Source organism: Liolophura sinensis, chromosome 8 (assembly GCF_032854445.1).
Source record: "Liolophura sinensis isolate JHLJ2023 chromosome 8, CUHK_Ljap_v2, whole genome shotgun sequence".
NCBI lineage: Eukaryota > Metazoa > Mollusca > Polyplacophora > Chitonida > Chitonidae > Liolophura > Liolophura sinensis.
In genome coordinates, this window is record NC_088302.1 from 45588205 (window position 1) to 45609974 (window position 21770).

The window sequence follows — 21770 nt, forward strand, 5'->3', positions numbered from 1 at the left end:
TATGACATAATAAAGAGCACCTGTCACTTTTGACACGTGTTTCCCTAACTGATACATAAACTTGTTATATGAAGACGGGGACACATTAGGCGGATATATTCGCCTGTAGGGTCGAAGATTTCCACTGGCGAAATAAGCAGCGTAATTGCAAACACACCAGGCAGATTTTTTCGTGGGTCGTGGTTAGTAAGGTATATCATGCGACCTGACAAATCATGTGACAAAGCAAAAGGGAATACACAGGTCAACTTAATTCAGATTAATTCAAATTAATTGATCAATGACCGAAAAAAAAAGAATGCACCGAATATTATGTAAATAGTTTATTTATTAAACATAGATCCATAAACATAAGCAAAATGTCTTAATTTTAAATTTACATATGTTAACTATAATACTAAAAGCAAATCGTGGACGGAATTGATATGAATGCAGGACATGAAATCTATTCCCCTAGCGCAATTAATATACACACAGCAACCGATGACCATTACCGGGCATCATATACGAAACAGAGCCTTTTCTAACAGCATACGACGATCTGTAATGACCTCAATGACAGCAGATGTAACAGTTCTGGACGTATCACAAAAAGCTAAGGCGCTCCAAAATGGCAATAACGGTGAATGGTACAAAAATTGAGCAAACTGTGCACATAAACTACAGCTGATCATGCCAAAAAAAAGACATATAGAACAGTGTATACACGGAGGGAGTTTGCATTGATAATACTATGATTTCCTTGTTTCATCCATATGAAAACAAATCGTTCGTGTGACCTTACATACATTATATAATATCATGTAAAAACATATATTATCACTTTGTAAATTTCAACTGAAATACAATATCAGCGACATCCCGCAAATAGCTGATATCTTCTAGAGGTCAGGCCCCTCTTTGTGTGGGTGGACCATGTTAACATCTAGGATGTCAAAAATATGATAGACAGACAGGCCGACAGAGTTACAGAGCTGTTTCTTTCTGCCATAAATCAATTATTGTCTTTCATTTTCTTAAACGTACTCACTGCAAGTCTATACAACCATTTTCCTTTTCAGCTCAATATTTGAAAATATTCAGTTACTTTCGTTTGTGATATTTTAGCGTTCAGTTTATTAAAATATGAGTTTTGACCGATCTCGATACAGGTGATTTAAATCGTAGAACAATCAAACAGAGCTCATGGGGCACATTGGCAAACTTTCTTTAAAAGTAACAAAAATCTGACAAAATAAATTAAAGCACTCTCTAGAACTGCACGATAGTGTGGCAAAAGCCACAAACAATACACGTACATATCTATGTACAAAATTAACACCAAAGTGGTGAATCTAGTGAACAAATCTACATGCTCCCTTGGGTTAGTATACCATCTAATATTTCAATAAGCTAATGCTCGGTGAATTTCAACAGACAAATCTGAAATATTTCACTAATCAATATCATAGATATTGAGCCGACTGCATCGATTTGAATTTACGGTGTGTGTGCCTCTATATACAGCTTAACTCAGCGAAAAAGGTGGTCAAGTGAACAAAAATGAAGAAGTAACATGTTACTGTCGCAACTACCACTGTTTACTCGGACCATAAGTGAATGACAATGGAGTTAATATCCTGTCATGTTTTGGTGGGAGCATGAGACCATATGGTTCTCAGTTTGCAACCAAAGAAATAAATATATGCCTACAAATACATGTAAAAAACATTACGAAGACTGGTGAGCAAAACGGTAGTCAATGCATTTCAAGTCCAAACAAGCTTCATCGTACGATGCTACGGGTTGATTAAATTTGGTTAAAGCGTACATCGTCACGAAGTCGGAAACGAATCACAAAAAAACAATCCCAAAGAAAAATCCATTTTTTGCGAATATTAAACGCTAACAAAACAACATCAAATGACGACTAAGTGTGGCAAACAAACTGTGAATACTGATATGTTATGCGTCCAGGGTCAGATCTGATGCACCATCAGCTGGCTCCAGACGAGGCTAATCTGAGTTAATCTGGGTGAGCCTTGTGCTCATGATGGCCGTTGGCATTAGTCCGGTAAATCCAGAGCAGGAGCGGATGGAGCAGGCCTAGCGTTCAACGGCGGAAGTTGCTGAAACAAGAACGCAAGCGCGGCTCACTATATACGTGTATATATTGCAATCATAGCATTTACCTATTTCGTATTGGCTTCATATGCTGGTTTCTAGGGAGCTAACCAAGAACATTAACTTAAAAACCTGAGGCAGTTCTCGTGGAAAGTCTAAGGTACATGTAAGTCGGTGAGAATTCTGACAGAATCATGGTATACTTACACCATGCCGAGTTTTGCCGATAAGGTTATCATCCGGGCGACTTCGTGTCTGTGATACGGTGAACAGCTCCGTGAAGTTAGGACCGGAAGTACGCTCGGACTGCGTCAGAGTGTAATTTGTGGTGCTCTGCGCATTCACCTCGCCGTCACTCGGAAATCCCATCTCGTTTTCTTTTACATGAGGGACGTCTGTCATGACATCAATCTGCACAAAGAAGAATGATTTCATTCCTTTACTTATTCGGGTGTTGCTTAATGCCATTCCTACATTCAATATTTTTACATATGCGATGGCGATCAGTTTTATTGGTTGAGGATATCGGTGTGGCTGGAGTATAAATCACAGACCTACACTCCAAAAATTAATCAGTTTAATGAATGAATGATATTTGAATCTGTTAAATATATAACACGAATTCTATTATTTCAATATGAAGATTTTATTGGAGACAGCCTCTCCCCAATGTGGTCGCTTTGAGCTCAAGTCCAGCTCATGCTGGTTTCGTCTCCGACCGTACGTGTGAAGGTGCCCAGCAACCTGCGGATGGTCGTGGGTTTCCCCGGGCTCTGCCCTGTTTCCTCCCACCATAATGTTGGACGCCGTCGAATAAGTGAAATATTCTATTAGACTAACAGGATATTATGTTGAATATGACAGAGTACAGAACATAATCTAGCATCACACAGACAACGGACTTTCTGATAAAATTAACAGATTGATTTTTTGAGTTGTGTATTAGTTAAAGTTACTGATGATGATCTTTCCTAAAACGATAAGAGCCGCGATATCCACGTCCAAGTCCTGGACTGATTAAAAATTGCTTCCCAAACAATACTGCTTGTAGTGGTATGCTTTAGTCCGTGTTTCCTTCGAGATAATTTGTACACGTTTTCTGACATATACAGCAAAGCGTTTTCCAGACCTGCACGTAATGTTTGAACAGATTTATTCGTTTTCAGAATATAGACATAAACAGTGATGCTCTTTGCACGCTACAATCTACTGTGTCAGAGGCAATTACCTGTGTTGTTCTCACGTGGAACGGAAAGTGCTTGTTTGCCAAGGATGGCCAGGTAATCACCTGTAACAGAAAGAAATAGCACACGTTACCGATATATACTATATACCGATATCACAGCTTAACCATGTGGCTAGAGCTTGAAGTAGATAGATTTATTTATTCTGTTACAAAACAGCTCGAAATAAGGTATGTGAGGTAATAAGGTATTGTGCTTCACCAAAACAGTCAATCTGTTATTTCGGAAAAAAATATTATATGAACTTTTGATTTGATTTCGAAGACAACTTTTACGATTTTTTAACAATACTCTTGTGAAGTCTTACAGTAACATGTAATTACACAAAAATAAGAGATCTACACGCACTTATAACGTGTATACAATCATATCATACAATCTGTCACTCGTACTTACCAAAAAGAACAAATATCCGAATGAAGCGATAGTACATTCCACGCCCACAACTGTTTTCTCTCGGGTCCATTTGGCCATGGCTGTCACAGCGATCAGCACCACCACAGGGCTCGCCCAGAACCTGTAAATATCACACTGACGGTTTTATGCAATATATTACCCACAATAGTGTAGCCTATATCCACAATAAGCTTATATATCATACATACGGTTGTGTGAAGTACTGTCTTAGCTTACATCCACAGTAACCTTATATATCATACAGACGGTTGTATAATGTACTGTGTACAACAGTGTATTACAGTGTTCGAGATTTCACACTTAGCTTACATCCATAGTAACCTTATATATCATACAGACGGTTGTATAATGTACTGTGCACAACAGCGTATTATAGTGTTCGAGATTTCATACTTAGCCTTCATCCACAGTAACCTTATATATCATACAGACGGTTGTATAATGTACTGTGTACAACAATGTATTAGAGTGTTCGAGATTTCAAACTTAGCTTACATCCACAGTAACCTTATATATCATACAGACGGTTGTATAATGTACTGTGTACAACAGTGTATTACAGTGTTCGAGATTTCACACTTAGCTTACATCCACAATAACTTTATATATCATACAGACGGTTGTATAATGTACTGTGTACAACAGTGTATTATAGTGTTCGAGATTTCCTACTTAACTTACATCCATAGTAACATTATATATCATACGGACGGTTGTATAATGTACTGTGTACAACAATGTATTATAGTGTTCGAGATTCCACATTTAGCTTATATCCAATTGTCACTGGGTATATAATTGGAGATGAGGAAGTTAGATTTTAGGGACGTAAAAATGGTTGATGCACATGCTATATAAGAGACAAAAATTATGGACAAACGTTATGTTGGAAAGACTATTTGTAAAATTATGTCCCCCAAAAAATCCTGCCTGACAAACTTACCAGACTGTATACAGTGTAGCGAGCGGGGCATAGAAGACCCTTTTTTCTGGGTAGTGTTTTAAGGTGAAGATTATTGCATAGACAAACCACAACCAGCTTAGCACACGTAAGCCAATAATGCAATACCCGGGAATGCTCTCGTAAAAGTACAACACTCTCCCTTCGTCAAAAAACTAAGAAAAGAAAGAGAGAATAATTATTGGCTACAAATCGAATTTGATTTGCTTTTTACTGGTGTTTTATGTTGTACTCAAGGAAGTTTCACTTATATAACGGCGCCCAGCGTTGGAAGGAAACCCACGACCATCTGTACGTTGCTGGAAAGTTGCACGATCGGAGAGGAAGCCAGTAGAAGCTGAACAATAATTCACACTGGAAGATATACTATGTCCAATACATAAGGTCCAACTATAAGGGGCTACATCGTATGTTTAATTACTTTGATACAAGTCAAATGACTTACGTAGTTGTCTTATTTTGCATGACATAAAAACAAGTATCTCGTCACCGCTAATTTCTTTAACTTCTTTCTTTGACCTTCTGGAACACAGTGATAAATGATTTGGTAGTCTACAGGCCACAATTACGGGTTTAGTACAAGTAAGGTGGGCACGACGATGTGTTTTGCAGGGAATATTCAAACAGTCTAAATATCCTTAAGTAAGGCATAAACACCAATCAAATAAGTAAATAAAAAAAATCAAACACTCTAACGTGTGAGTTAATAGCTCAAGATGCTAAGGCCAGTTGATTAATAAGGCTTGACGGTAAATCATGAATAAATCCTCATAAAATGTAACAGGATTATGTGTATTGTAAAGAGAATATGGCGTGGTAGGCTACAACTTCTGTTGTATCGTGTCGAGCCGTGCCAGGAGCAGAATTAAAAAACAAACAATATTGACTTATTAGTTATTTTACCAATGCCTATGCTTTTTTCCAATGCCCACGCAGTACTTGAAATGCCTAATAAGGTGCCGTAAACCAAATGTCAGAGTTAATCCCAGGCGCTCAGATCAAGCACCGCCACGCTTTAGCCATGGTATACTTTCCTTGTCGTTGGCAATAAATACATTTAAACCAAAACCAGCGGGTATGACAACAAGGGGAGCTCACTTCAGATTCCCAGATGAAGACTACGGCGTAGAGGATCGTGTACAGTGTCATGAAGACGGCAATCTTGATACTTCCGCTACGACTCAAACGCCCTCTGGTGATCGTGAAACCTTTTGCAATGAGGATGAGTTGGAGTAGAAATATCAGTCTGCTGATTGCTTCCATGAGACGACCTGGAAATATGACGATATGGTTAATGGGATATTTAGTGTTAATTAATTCTATCTGATCTTTGCAAAAAAAACACGCTGATCATCAGATACTCGACAGTATTGCTGTCTATTCCTGATGAACAAAATGCATTTAGAAAGACAAAATCTGTCGTGCATCGCGATTACATTTTACTGTCTCAAAAACAGATAACTACATGTTTACATAAACAGTTATTATGAAAAAGGTGGACTCTGACTGTAACGAACATAAGCTGGTTGTATTCAGAAAATGCCTTGTTTACCGAGAAACATAAACTGATATATTTCTTGAACTTTAAAACTCATCTTTAAAAAGCGTGGGTAATATCACAATTGGACAAACGTGTGGGCAGTGTTGCCGTAATTGCTATATCTGCTTTATATGTTATACAGGGGCCTCAGGTACAAACCCCACGTTACTCATGTGAAGGAATAATTCATGGTTACATCAGCAAACTTCAATGAATGCATGAGTGTTTGGGGTTTAAAGTCGTACTCAACAATTTTTCGGTCATATGACGACGAGGAGTCATTAGGTGTGTGTACATATACTTGCGGCAGGGCGAGCCTATGCCGCCAAAGTGCTGCCGTCGCTGAAGTATCGTGCCGAAGACACTAGACATGACCCCCCATCCTGACACATTATACTGACACGGGGCAAATCAGCCCTGTTTCCTTGCTCTAGTTTCTCAGTGATGAGAGCCAAGCGAGGCAGCAACAAGTACCTTTTTTAAAGTCAATGGTATGGCCCGATCCGTCTACTTATTTGAAGACTATGAAGATGTCTTCTAGATTTCCTGCAGTGAAAAATGGCCTGTGTCTGTATCGGTCTGTCATAGTTATGTTCTGAGCTCTTTCACTCCAGAATGACGTGGAAACGTGTTTACGGGTAACCATAATAACTCAACGTCCTCGAAAGATGTCTATCAAGATTGATTGCTTGATTAATTGTTCTTTAACGCCGCGGTAAAAAAAATTGTTTGACCTTCGTCAAGTACCTGACAAACCTTTTGACTTAAAGCCGCAGTCGACAAAGGCCCCCCCCCCCCCCCACGCATCAGACCGCATATGTCAAGAGCCTGACAGTCGCAACCAGCCAGCGATTTAACCATCAGAGCCAGCGAGGTTCTCATCTGAGAAGATTTCTGTGTAGGCTTATACATCTGGTGAACAATTTCATTGTTTTTTAAACAGAAGTCAAACCCACCAAAAAGCTTTGTACCATGGAAACTGTCTGGTAAACCGTCATTAGCATATTTCCAGTAAGCCACCAATTGGAGAAAGAGATGGAAGGTGTAGAATCCCATGGATGTGATGTACATCTTGTATGTAGTATGAAACAGTTGCTTGGAGGCCAGCTTAACTGTGGAGGAAGAGAAAGGGAAAACAGACATATTAGCCATTTGAATACCAGGTGATTCTGTGCATAGGGGAAGAAAACAAGGTCTGGCCACCGAATTTTAATGTTCTGTGCATAAGTAAATAAATAAATAAATAAATGAAACCTATTAATGCGTTAATTTCCAAGCTGTGCATGAACACATTATTCTCATGTTTTAAGCTACATTGCTTGTGAACTACCTCTCAGCTCTACGAGCTAAAGGTTTAAGCCTACAGAATATTATTTATTATTTCATAGAAATAATCAATAAGCCCTACATGACCTGGACTGATTTGTTTTATGGGTAAAATCCTAGATCGCGCCAAAATATTTGGAACAACATATTTTCTTCTCAACCAAGAATGACTTACCTCCAACAAATATCGACAACGCTAACTTAATTACCATCAGGAAAAATGCCACTATGACGATCGGCAAAATATCTGCAAGAATACCAGAAAAGAAAACAATGACTGCTACATGAAATCAAAAATACATGGCTAACGGTTAATAGGAACACAAATTTTAGTTGGTTAGCTGTGGACCTAACTGTTCTAATTTTAGGGGCCGATTTTTCTTTCTCGGAGGTAGGGTGTGGTATAAGTCCAATAGGTTTAAAAGCCTTTTTAAGTCCTAAAGTCTATTAAGCGTATCGAAATGCATACCACTGAAGGCTAATTGACTTTGTGCTAAATGTATAATGGGGCAACTAACATATTTCATCCGCCGAGAACTCTTTATTCCACCAGTCATGTCCGTTTGTCATATGAAGCCGGTAGGTCAGATGAAGCCCCTGTAATAAGAAACCGTGGTTTTGTACTTCAGTATCACAATATTATTCATAATTACAAGAAAGAAAACGTAAAAAGTATGCCCAAGAAACATCCTAAACTGTATCAAAAATACCGTTACTTATTATTATTTTTTGTTTTACATATTTTCACGGAATTAAATGCAGTCAAATGATTTATTTATTTATTTATTGGGTGTTTCACGCCGTACCCAAGAATATTTCACGGCGGCCAGCATTATGGTGGGTGGAAACCAGGCAGAACCCTGGGGATACCCACGACTATCCTCAGGTGCTGACAGGCCTTCCCACGTATGGCCGGAGAGGAAGCCAACATGAGCTGGACGAACTCACAGCGGCCGTATTGGGAAGAGGCTGCTGGCTCATTTCAAACGATTTGATAATATAAGCTAATAATGAACGTTCACATGACGCCATACCAACTTTCTCTAGCTCTAAAGTCATATTCGCTTTTTCATACATGTAGGGACAGATTACAGAATGAACAAGAATTTCATTCAGACCTAAAATTAAAAATGTAGTTAAAGCTGTGGGACGTCATTGACATTTCCGTTATGGTCCACGAAGTCCACCTTACACCGCAAACATATGACTGCATTTAATTTAATGTATAGTTGAATAGCTTTTCTCCTGATGCTTACCTCATAATTACGTGTTTCTCTCTTTATAAACACATTGGTTGAGATAATTACTTATGCGGGGCCGAAGAAAGGTTTAACACGTTTGAGTCAAATCATTTATATATCGTGTCTACAAACTGCTAGGCCTGTATGTGATGTCCCTTTGCCACAGCTGAGTGAGAACATTAGAAGCATAAAGGTACCACCAAATCTCTATCCTTGAATTTTCTGCACAACTGTTCTTCCAGTAGATATCACAAGGAATCCAAGGAAGTATAGTGTCAAGTATTCTATACGTTACCTGTTGCTTATGTAGATTAGGCAATGATGACGTCACAAACGGACACTTCATTATAGTTTACATAAATGGCAGTTCATATCAGTATAACGTCACAATAGCAATAACTAAGAAGAGATGTTGAGAATGTCTAAACTTGCTTCAGACAGTGGGATTATTACATAACGATATTAGTAACTGTTGAGAATAAGACGATCGCGAAGAGAACTCACTCTTGGTGTTGTACAGCTGGCCAAGACGAAAAACCACCAGCGCTCCCTGGCGGTGCGGAACGTGCGTGAGTCAGTGCAATTGATCCAGTTGCTACCGTCTGGTTTTCTTGAAATTATTACATTTGTACGTGTAGGACGGAGATAGCGTAATGATCTGTCCAAGGTGTTCGCGCAACACTCCTTTCTTAGCAGAGCAATTCTGAAGAAAAAACAACCATCGTGGATGTTACTCTCAAGCTTGGCACTCGTAAAAAAGTTTTTGAAAAAAAACATGTCTGATTCAACGTCAGCTTCACTTAACATTAGATCAGCATTAAAATTGCATATTTATATCACATAAGTTTTCATTTATGCATTTACTTGATTGGTGCTTAACGCAGAACTAAATACTTTTTAATTTATAAGAAGTTGGTCATGTTTATAGGGATGCTTCAGACAACAATTAAGAGGTTGTGATGACAAAATCTAAATCGCCTTTTGCCTTCTGCCTGGCAAATCTCTAACATAAAGTTGCATCCAGAACAGTTATAGCTGGATTGAATGAATGAATGAATAGATTAGGGTTTAACGCCACACTAAAGCAAGCCCCCCCCCCCCCCCCCAAGTTAAAATAAAAATCAGCCAAAATTGAAAAAAAAAAACAGCTCGAACTGTAGTTCCTATACAACACCCTAATATATTTAAAAATATTTGTAAATATTTTTGAGTATCGCCAAAATACTAAGTGGTCCTCATCTTATCGAAGACAATTATATTTCAGTATATAGAGAAAGGCCTTTTCGGCTCGCTGGGCCCCAACGGGAGAGCTCTAGTCTAGGATTATTTACTATGAGTTTACCTATAGAAGGCTGAGTTCCTATTCTTTTCACCCAGAACCTGAAATTTCATCTGTCAGGGGGCCGGGGCAATTAGTCTTCTTACAAATCATTCACAATTTCTGGTCACCGACCACTGATACACTCCAGCTTTAAACAATGTACACTAACAGGAAAGGATAGTATTTTCTTTAAAGACGGCAAGAAAGCATACAGTCTTTGGAGATCAGCTGATTTAAAATCCGATTATGTGTCTACTGATATGCTATCAGTAAGTTAACATGCAGACTCCATCATCAAACTATTCAGAGAGCGGGTCCCTTCACGCAACAGCGACTGTTTTCAAAACAAGACGTATGCGTAAATTCATATGCATATGGCATAAATTAACTGTAGTTAAGGTGGAGATGGGTAGAGGTGGTGGATGGATGAAGGCATTTTATTGATCGAGACTCCTCAGTAGTATTATATTAACTAGTCGGCCTTGAGTCACTAATTTCCTACGTCAATACGTTACATTGGAGATACGCGAAAGCTTTAAGTACATCGGTATAGTGGGTTATACTATTATTATAGCCTAGCAATTTACATTTACGATCTCATTTCAGTGAGATTTATACAGACTCATTGGGTACCAATGTAATATATGGTGTGACATGAATTACGTGTGAAACCCCTTAACAATATATATGACTTGTTCTCTGTATCCTCTATACATTGATTCCATGAGCATGTTTATAAAGGCAACTCAAAGTCAGTACGACCTTGTGACAATCTCTTGACATGGTGTTAAAACCTACCGAGGTTTTATCTGTATAGACGGGCAGCCAGATCTGGTCATAGTACAGCAGCAAGTCCTGATCTGCATATTCCTGAAAATTACAAATAAATACACATTAACAAAGTGATCAGGCCATGGAAATGTGCAGAAGAACGGGATGTACGTGAGTGAGTTATACAGGCAAATATCATGGGTGTAATTAGAAGGTTTTCACCATGGTCGCTGCAACTGCTTCACGGTACAAAATCAATGCACCAACATTTTCTTTAAAATGAAATTTACTCCTATAAATTTTTTGCAAATGCTTCTGACTTTATGCATAGCAGGTTACATAGACAGAGTGCAAGGCTTGACTTTCTGTGCTATTTGAATGATCATAATAATTGACGTATTAAGGAGCATATCAGGTAAAAACCGTTCGTTACATTTTTACTAAGGTGGTATGTTTAGCTATTTAGATACATGTATTAGATATTATCAAGTAATCATCATTGGTAAAGAGTTGTATTTGTATGGTGTGGCACGAAGGATATAGATGTCGTGTGGCAATTGTTAACTACTGTGAACATAAACACCTCGGCAAAGCTGTACATACAACTGATACCATATCATTAATAAAATATAGTTCTAAATTGCGACACGATCCTCAATCCATCCGTAGCCCCTGTGCATTCTCAAGCGTACTGCAATGACCTGGACCAAGGTTTCTCAGGCGGAATACAATGACCTGGACCAAGGTTTCTCAAGCGTAACACAATGATCTGGACCAGGGTTTCTCAGGCGTACTGCAATGACCTGGACCAAGGTTACTCAGGCGTAATACAATGACCTGGACCAAGGTTTCTCAGGCGCAACACAATGACCTAAACCAAGGTTTCTCAGGCGTAATGCAATGATCTGGCCAAAGGTTTGTCAGGCGTAATACAATGACCTGGTTCAAGCTTTCTCAGGGGTAATGCAATGGCCTGGACCAAGGTTTGTCAGGCGTAATGCAATGACCTGGACCAAGGTTTCTTAGGCAAAAAGCAATGACCTGGATCAAGTTTTCACAGGCATAATTCAATGACCTGAACCAAGGTTTCTCAGGCGTAATACAATGACCTGGTCCAAGTTTCTCGCGCTTAATGCAATGATCTGGAACAAGGTTTGTGAAGCGTAATGCAATGATATGGACCAAGGTTTGTCAAGCGTAATGCAATGGCCGGGACCAAGGGTTCTTCAGGAGTAATGCAATGATCTGGAACAATGTTTGTAAACCGTAATGTAATGATCTGGAACAAGGTTAGTGAAGCGTAATGCAATGACGAGGAGCGAGGGTTTTTCAGGCGTAATACAATGACCTGGACCAAGATTTCTAAGGTGTAAGGCAATGACCTAGTTCAAGGTTTTTAAGGCGTAATGCAATGACCTGGACCAAGCTTTCAAAGGCATAATGCAATGACCTGGACCAATCTTTCAAAGCCATAATGCAGTGACCTAGACCAAGCTTTCTAAGGCACAAAGACCTGGACCAAGCTTTCTAAGGCGCAATGACCTGGACCCAGCTTTATCAAGCTTAAAACAATAACGTAAGAGTGTTCTTACGCGCAATGCATTGACTTGTACCGGCCTTCACACATGTTCACACGGAAGACATTACCGAACAAGGTTTTGTATGTAAGTATGTATGCTTAGAGGTCTATGTCGGACTTAACATTTTTTTCAGTAATATGACTACGACAAAGGTTTGTAAAAAGGGTGATCATATATCAATCAAGATATGCTTTTCTACAACTGTCAACTGTACAATTGTTCTTTTTTTTAATACTTTCTTGCTTCGAAAACTGCATGTTTTTTTTTATGAAATGTTTTGCGTTGTCCTCTCCTGGACTGTCATTGTATGAAAATGTCAACCCATCGTGATCCTTGTCGATTGTGTGTGAAATTTTTCCGGTAGTCTAATGGCTTCCCCTAGTTACAACTGGATAACCAAAACGTCGGGAGCGCGTGTCTAGTGTCATGGAGGACAATGCATCTCAGTCATGTTTCTGGCCATGATTTAAACCAATGATATAAGGTATTAAACAAGATAGACAGGTGTAGAACTATAACAAAGCTTTTCCCTCAAATACAGGGTTTCACAATCAAACTGCTGTAGAAGACATACTTCTACTTCTCTGTCGATGGACTTGGGAGCTTTTAGAATATATACCAATTCATATTTCAGTAACAAAAACACAAGAGTTATGGAAGACTAATTCTAATCTGGTCTCACTGTAGAACCACTAAACTATAAAGCTATAAACTCTGAGGTAGAGCCAAGTTTCGATGAAATCTGGCATTTGTTTAACACCCATTCTCGTAGAAAAACGGGGACATTCCAGTGCCTTTTGTCCGCCGCGGATTGTGACGTCTGGTGTAGTATTCACTGATGGCGGAAAGGCCAGGTGGGAACGATATGCACAGAACTTTTAAATCGAGCCAAAATTTGCCTCAGAAATGCACAGACAGGCAGAGCGTCTTATAAAGAGTACCTTGTCACAGCTAAAAACATGTAGTTCTCATTCCTTGGGTGTATGCCAAAGAGTTCGTAATTACTAGTATCTGGGATTTATACAGTCATACAGTATATACATTATAACCTACCGATTCTAATCAGTTCTAATCAGTTTAAGTGTGTGTACTTTAAGAGGCTATATAGACCAGAGAATTTCGGCAAAAAATCGATCAGCCCAAATCCAATCGAATTTTTGTGAAGTGTATTTTAAACTAGCCCAAATAATTATCTTTCACAAAAATAGGCGCGTCTGTGTGTGAGCTGCCGTTCAAAATCGGTAATTGGTCAGTCCAAAACTTTATAAAACGTGTCGCATTATAACTTTTATCAAACTCTAGAGTCAGTTTAATACAATAAAAAGTGCAAGAATGAGAATGATATTGCCTGAAAAGGCAACAATTTCAGCTATTTTCGGCAAATACAGATTGAAAATTTGATTTGATTAACTTCTGTACCGTTGAGACCAAATTGCGAAGCTAAAAGGGCTTTGCACCTGTGATGATTGTTGGTAAGATGGTTTTTGCTCTGAAATTATTGAATGGAATGAGAACAATATAATTACACAAATCAAAGAAGGCATGGAAGGAAAGCTTGTACTTACCTCAGGGTATTCAAAGTAAAACTCAAACTTTCCTTGCATGGAAATGAAGCAGAATCGTGTCATAAACTTCCAGTTCTGTTAAAAATGAGAAATTATCTGATAAAGAATTTACCTCCTTAAATGTTGTTGAGAACAGTGAATATAAATCATAATCCTATTCAACCAGATTCCTAATGCATGAAATATTTTTAACGGTCATAAAAAAGACATTAAAACCTTGACATGCAGTTTATTCTATATTTCTACCGAGTATAGGTTATTGTAACAATATTCTATTTATATTAAGTATTAAAAATCTGTACCCTTTCCACGATTCCGTAGTGGTCAGGTAAATAGGCTGAGAAAATCATAATGCCCAGAGTAACCCACCGTCCTTCTCCAGGTAGGTGACAAACTGCCTGACCAGAGCTGGACTTGAACTTGCGACCTGATTTACAGGCCCTCGTTGGCTCATTCGTTTTAAGTGTTGGTCTAAACTATTTGGGGAGATCCCCATAAAACTTAATGCCAATAGTGCAAGAATTAGTTTGATCATAAACCAACGTGCTGTACCAATGGGCAATGGCAATATATCATGTGGCGATCACGTCCGATACGTTGTTCCGAGTTAAATGGTTAACATATTTAATTGACATTAGGCATAGTTAAATAATGCATATAGTATAACCCCCTGCTGTGAACGTCGGTACATTAAAAGGTATTGAAATAATGAGCTAATATATGTACTTGTGCTTACTCCACAAAAGCGTCCAGACAGTGGGATATCAATGACCTAAATTCATAGGTCTTCTTCTGTCCGCTAGTGGTTGTTGTGGGGTGTAATTCTACATCACCCCACGTCTAATAAATTAGACGTCTTGTAATTAGTGACGTCTAATAAATTGTAATTAATATCACTGCATTTTTTAAACCTAATTCTGCTTAGGTCATAGTGATATGTGACTTGTAATTTGTTACTATTTATGCATTCTAATTGAACAGTTAGAATAAAACCGTAACTGAAGAAAGTGACAAGAGGCTGTATTTCACTGGTTATGTGTGTCCATTTTCCAGTTATCACAATGTCGGCGCTGCTCTGGTTGTTTTCTCTATCCTATGATTTATGATTTGCACGACTTTTATATAAAGTGTGTAGAATGCATGTCAATAAACTACATCCGGGTGTATACAACAGTACTTTAGCTGTAGGCTACATATGTCTTCTGTTGTATATGAATGCTCCTTACCTTGTACTCAAGGTCTGACATAAAATATATTATGAGCTCGTATTCAGGTTAGATTGTAACGTTAGTGTAACCTCATCGAAACATCAGCAGTATATACAGATGTCTTAGGAATTTTTCTCACACCCTCCACCCCTACTCCGTCAGCCCCTCTCTCTCTTCCGACTTTTAATCACAGCTATTAAGTTTTTGTTTAATGCATGGACCATTACTGCAGTCATGTAAATACAGTTTACTGTACTGGATCAGATATGAGACAGATGATTATCCTGTCGTATTCGCATACGCATGTACTTCCTTCGTACTCGTACATACGCATTCGCATACGTATGTGCGTTGGCCTATATTTTCTTTATCTTTACCTGAAAATAAACCGTATTTGTTTCAATTTACCGATTCAAACATCCAAAATGTTTGAACCAAGCAAATACAGATTTTCAAACATTGACCTCGAGTGGAATTAATTATCTCGAAAGGTATTAATTCTGTCTGAACGAAAATGGTAGAATGGTCTTTGCCTGGATAGCTGCACAGATAGTTTGGTAAAACGTGCCCAAGTCCACAAACATAACACGTCTTAGTCGGAATAAAACATTTTTATAAAGCCACCTTCAGAAGAAATCATGGCTCTTTTTCCACGATTGACTTGACGTGCTTCCCTGTGAAAAGTTTCACACTCAACAGGGAGTCTGCTTTCAACGCCCCAAGCCCCCCCCCCCCCCCTCCCTCTCTGGCCCTGCCTCCCTCTCCCTTTCTGTAGTTTGAAAACAAAACTGACTTGATGTTGATTCTCCATGACTTGAACATCTGTTTCTCAGACTGTTCGTTGGGGGACTATTGGGTACGTAAGTGGACAGGTCAACTAACTCCCAAGGAGACCTGGGATATGCACTTAGATGTTCCGTTACATATAGGTACATGTATGAAAATCAGGGATGTTCCTGAAATAAGCCTGAGCGCGGGTCTGTACGCCTGTGCGCGTAGAAGGCTAATTTATCCGCACGTAATGAAACCCTTATCGCGTGTGTTACTGGAATATAAACACAGTGGCTTGAGAGGATTAGAGGAACTCATTGACTCCAAAGTCTTAGATGTATGTGTGTGTGCATGTGTGTATGTATGTACGCAGTTTGCTAATTCACAAATGGTGACCCGTTTTTCTTGAAAAGGTGATTGTTTCAGCTTAGGTGAATTAATTCCCTCAAAGGAAAACTCGCACACTGAAAAAGCGGCCAATAGGGAAAAGTAACTACCCAAACCTCTCAATGTGCAACCGTTTGCCGCGCTTTAGTAACCCGATCTCGTCCCAGTCGGCAATTGCTCTTCATCCAATGGAAATCTATCTAACGTCCAATGGGCAATCACTTTTCACCCCACTGAAAACATATTACTTCCACTGAGCAAGCGATTACCCAGTCGGCAATTGCTCTTCATCCAACGGAAATCTATCTAACGTCCAATGGGCAATCACTCTTCACCCCACTGGAAACATATTACTTCCACTGCGCAAGCCATTGGGTGCCTCTTGAAGAGAAATCAACTAGCACCAGAAACAGAAAATATCACAAGCAAATACGCCATACTTATATTTCAAACAAACACTATTGCATTTTGTAATTAGACGAGTCACACAGTGAGAGAGTCAGAATGTCAGTAATGATAAAATAACAACAAAAGATTATGTATTCAGCAATGCCAGAAGTGAACGTTGGCCACAGCATCTGGCGCCGCAATCATGTATAGCCTATGTGTTTCTTTTAGGGAGAGTATCGATATATACTAACGCCGTGGACAGGAACTAATACTGTAATCTCATTGAAATATTGATAGTAAAGAATGGCCCTGGTGCTGATTGATAACAAGAATGCTATGAATATAGCTTGTTTTTAAAGGACCAAAACGAAAGAATAAAAAAAAATTGTCACCGCTTTTATACACGAAAATGTTCGTGGGCTTTCAATTTACACATTGAACATATGTATAACCCCCATCGAAGTAGGCTAGCAGACCATGGAGGTATATAGCGAGTTATTAGCTCCGTGGCCAGCGCACCGCGTCTTACTCCTACTAATACAAGTACTATGGCATTGTTTGTCGTGCACAAACACGGCAGCCTTATAATGTATATATATAAAGAACATACACAGACGGCACTGAACTTGTGAGGACAGCGGCATTCTAACCCTATCGCTGGGGAGTCCAGGGATCATTGATTGTGGACATACAGCCTAGTATAGCATAGCATACATACACATGGCATCTCGCGTGCGCGCCGAAATCCAATCACTGTAAGACACTATGATTATACACATGCATATGAGTGTATTATTTATTCTCACGAAACGTAAACGATATATCTAATTATTACCAGGAGAGAAATCATGAAGTAATTGAATTTATTAACTGTTTGATTTGATTGTTTTTCCTGTTACTAAACCGTACCCATGACTGTTTCACTTATATGCGTTGGTGATTACTTTTATGCGTGGAAGGAATATGGGTGCCCGGGGTGTACCACAGACCTTCGTCAAATTACTGACGAACTTTCCCGCTTGGGATATACCGCAAATTGCGCGGGGGAAAGTATTTATTTATTTATTTATTTATTTATTTATTTATTTATACTCCAGAATATTTCACTTATACGACGTCAACCAGCATTATGGTGAGAGGAAACCGGGCAGAGTCCGGGAGAAACCCACGACCAATCGCTGATCGCTTGAGGACCTTCCCACATACAGCCGGAGACGAAGCCAACATGAGCTGAACTTGAAATGACATCGACCCTTTTGGTAAGAGGCTCCTGGGTCATTGCACAGCACTGGCACATTACCCACCTCGGCCACTTAGGCCCCGGATTAAAGTGGTCTATATGACTTCACAAGAGAAAACAAGAGAGTGCATATGACTCATTATCACGTGCGTTTATTCCCTTCAAGGCTGGCGAACAGGGAGAGTGGTAGAGGCTATAAATTTCAAATCTCTTTAAAATTGTTATTTCTTACGTAACAAGGTGAAAATATTCCTTGGCAACGTGAATTCTGGGTAAGTTACTGTAAAACAAATTTCAGTTAAAAATAACGGAATGGAATATACCAAGTTTAATGACTGAAATTTTAACTTAACTCTAAGAACGCGCCTTGATTTCGGGCCCTAGGATACAATAATCTTACATTATGCCCCAGCATACACAGAGAAATCCCTGCGTTTTACGACTGAGATCAATATAATGGATGAATTACTCAGACTAAAGCATATTTTCTTAATGTGCCGAATACTGATACAATACAATACTCATTTCGTTTATTTATGAGGCACCATAATGATAGGTGACATCTGATAACATTGAAATGTAGGCAATGTAGGCAACAGTGTAAACATTGTGAGCTAAGTTAATCCACAAATTCGTCGCTGGCTGTCCTATTCTTATTTTGAATGAGAAATGACGAAATGGTGATGTCAAACTTCGTGAAAATTTCACAGAGCATAATACAGTTCTGTGTTACATTTAACCCCACATGTTTTTGGACCATTTCTCATTGAGAAAATCCCAACCAAAAGGTGCGCCAATTTTTATGCCTCTATATACGCTTGGTACTCTTCATGTCTCTATGGTATGTATGGTCATTTCGTACCAAAGCCGTTTTGTCCCAAGTCACTTCCATATCCCAGTCATTTCGTTCCCAAAATATGTATAGTACACTTGTGACCTTGTTTTTCAAACAGGACATGTTTCATGAATACATCGCCGCTACTTGTAAGTTACGTGCTCTCAAAGTAAATTGTGTAAAGGTGACAGACTACTAACACTATAATTATGTAGAGTGCGGCATATACGTGTACCTCCATTCTGTAAACACGTCTGTTACTCATTGTTTCGGTTAAAATTGTGCGGGTTACAGGCTTTTCAGTGCTGTTAATTAAGAGGCGAAATGTACTTAACACACGAATGACCTGATTGCTTTAATCCACTTTGGAGGTGAGGAGATGTTCCAAATGTCTATAAAAATAACAACTTAAAGTCTCGCAGGAACTTCATGACAAGTATCTCGCCCTAACATGTCAAAACTGGTGTGGTCTACATGACGTGAAATACGGTTTAGTATTTAGTTCATTAACTTAACAGGATCGAATTATGACATATGGAATGATTCAATGGTTTGAGTTGACTAGCACATGTACGAAGAAGGCTGTGTACGGAGTGACCTCATACCTATAGCACATTGTCTGGTTCATGTATACTTTGTTAATTACCGAGCAAACACCAATGTTGATTTTGTTTATATATTTTACATGATAATGTTAAACAACCATTGATTACTGATTCATTTTTCCGTTTAAAACAGAGAATGACGAAATGGATTGCAAAAGTTTGTGAAAATCTCACGGAGTACTATATAGGTTTCTGTGTAACACTGACTTAGTCTGAAATGTTTTTGGACCATTTCGGACTGACAAAATTCCAATCGAGAGCTGCGCCATTTTGGAACAAGCTCTCATGTCACTGAAAAGGTTTTGTTCACGACATTGTTCAGAATTCAAGTCACTTACCTCTGAGCCGCTGCTCAGTTGGCCGTTCATAACCTTACCGGATGTATTCCCAGGTAAAACTCCCAGAACCATCAGTACAAATGCAAGTCTAATCGCCTGCATGATGAGGCGAGGCGATTCCGCACGTAGGAGAATATATTGATAAGAACCTTGAATCTCTCCAAACAAGCACGCTTTCAACTCAGCCCAGAGTAATAATTCAAAATCACTAAATCAGTATAGAGCTGGACAGGTTGTCTTTTCCACAGTGAGTTAACGTCTCCACAGCATTGTCCGCCAGGTATAGTTGACGTACAGCGGCTGGCAACATCAAGCCACACCTGCTAATACCCGGGGTTACCTCGCTTGCCAGAAACCTTGATTAATAACACTCGTGAAACACAAGCTCTGCTGGACTGAAGTTCGTTTAGACCTGTACGGTAACGCCGGGCTTACTGATCAGGTGGTCACCGACACTGAAACCTGGTCACTTCTTACCACAGCAAACCAGGTAAAATCCACACCAGACAGTGTATACTCGCTCTACCTTGACTGTCCAAAGCCGTGGCTCTCCAACCCACAGCCTGTCGTCTAAACCTTTGCCGTCATGCATAGAGCTGTTTACAAATGAGCCATGACGTTACTGGTTGTCACAACACCGCTTCCCATGCCTGAATTACAATACCTGGCACGAAAAGAATCGAGATCGATAACCCACACTCGTACCTTTTCGATAGGCCTGTGCGAGTGCGGACATGTTTTCGGGGAATAAGAACCCTGTAACGCGAGTTTACATACAGACATGTTATTCTCGCCTGCGTTAATCCTATCCACATGGAGCCGACATTTAACACAATATACCTCTTTGTAAAGCTTTACTATTAAACCAGTTGTTCTGTTTTAGTCTAAAAACACTGTATTATTATTTGCATTATTGTCTCTGGCTGAACTCACTCGCTGATGTCTGTCCTGTATTTGCGGAATTGAGTCGACCGTTCGATCATGAATCGATCTTCTCTATCAGCGACTTTAAAATGATGTTTAAAACTGATCCAGTCATAAACCAATGTCTGAATGGCATTTTGCAGTTGAGACGATCAACAAGGAGTCGTTCTATAAGCCTTCCTTAGATTCCCGGGATAACACCTGTCTTTATTTTATATCGACGAGGCTACGGTATAGATGTCAACCCCGTTCTACATTATACATCTTCATATACATGAAGCAAACCTATTGTGCATTTTGTGATGAAATCTCGAAATTCGACAAACTGTTAGACAATAGCATTATATGTTTGTCCCATGTCATTATGTTATAACGAAATGTGATGGTATCGCTGCATTTTGAGTACACCTAATCCTAGATCAGTGACGTCTCATGAATTACAAGTAACCTCAATGCACCCATAATTCTGCCTTAGCCGTGATGCTAGGGGGCATAAAATTTGCTACTATTTATTCATTTACACCAACAGTTAGAATAAAACCCTAACTGAGAAAAAACTGGCAAGAGCCGTATTTGAGCAAGAAGGTATATATATAACCTTGTCTCAACCCCTGAGACGTTGGAAAATACATTCTGTGGACACTGAAATGTAACCGTGAATGTCACTTTTCCCTTGTGATTTGGAGTTTTTACTGTGATCTTCCCACATATGTGACCGGTCCGGATGGCTCAGTTGGTAGAGACTTGGCTTCGGGGGCGGTAGACACAGGGTCAATCCTGGGTCGGGCCACACCTAAGTCCTTAAAAGAGGAAGATGTAGCTTCCTCGCTTGGCGTTCAGCATTAAAAGCAAGTGCAACTAGTTGACACATATCAGTTTAAAGGCTCGGGTGGTGAAAACCCGTCTTGCAATAAGGAGGTACATTACGTGCACTGTAAAGACTCCTTCGTCGTAATATGACTGAAAAATTGTTAAGTACGATGTTGAACCCCAAGTACTCACT

At 39.3% G+C, this 21770-nt stretch overlaps 1 protein-coding gene across 1 annotated transcript; it reads right to left on the minus strand.

Moving 5' to 3' along the window:
- Positions 1-309: 309 nt before the first annotated feature.
- On the minus strand, positions 310-20409 carry LOC135473122 (transmembrane protein 145-like). The gene is made up of 13 exons (XM_064752952.1): positions 19844-20409; positions 14070-14144; positions 10952-11023; positions 9337-9535; positions 8110-8188; positions 7767-7838; positions 7222-7377; positions 5824-5996; positions 4708-4880; positions 3744-3864; positions 3332-3391; positions 2311-2514; positions 310-2108 (listed from the first exon to the last, which is right to left on the minus strand). Exons 3-13 carry the CDS (start codon positions 11017-11019, stop codon positions 2046-2048), a joined length of 1368 nt encoding a protein of 455 aa, XP_064609022.1. The 5' UTR covers positions 11020-11023; positions 14070-14144; positions 19844-20409; the 3' UTR covers positions 310-2045.
- Positions 20410-21770: the final 1361 nt, after the last annotated feature.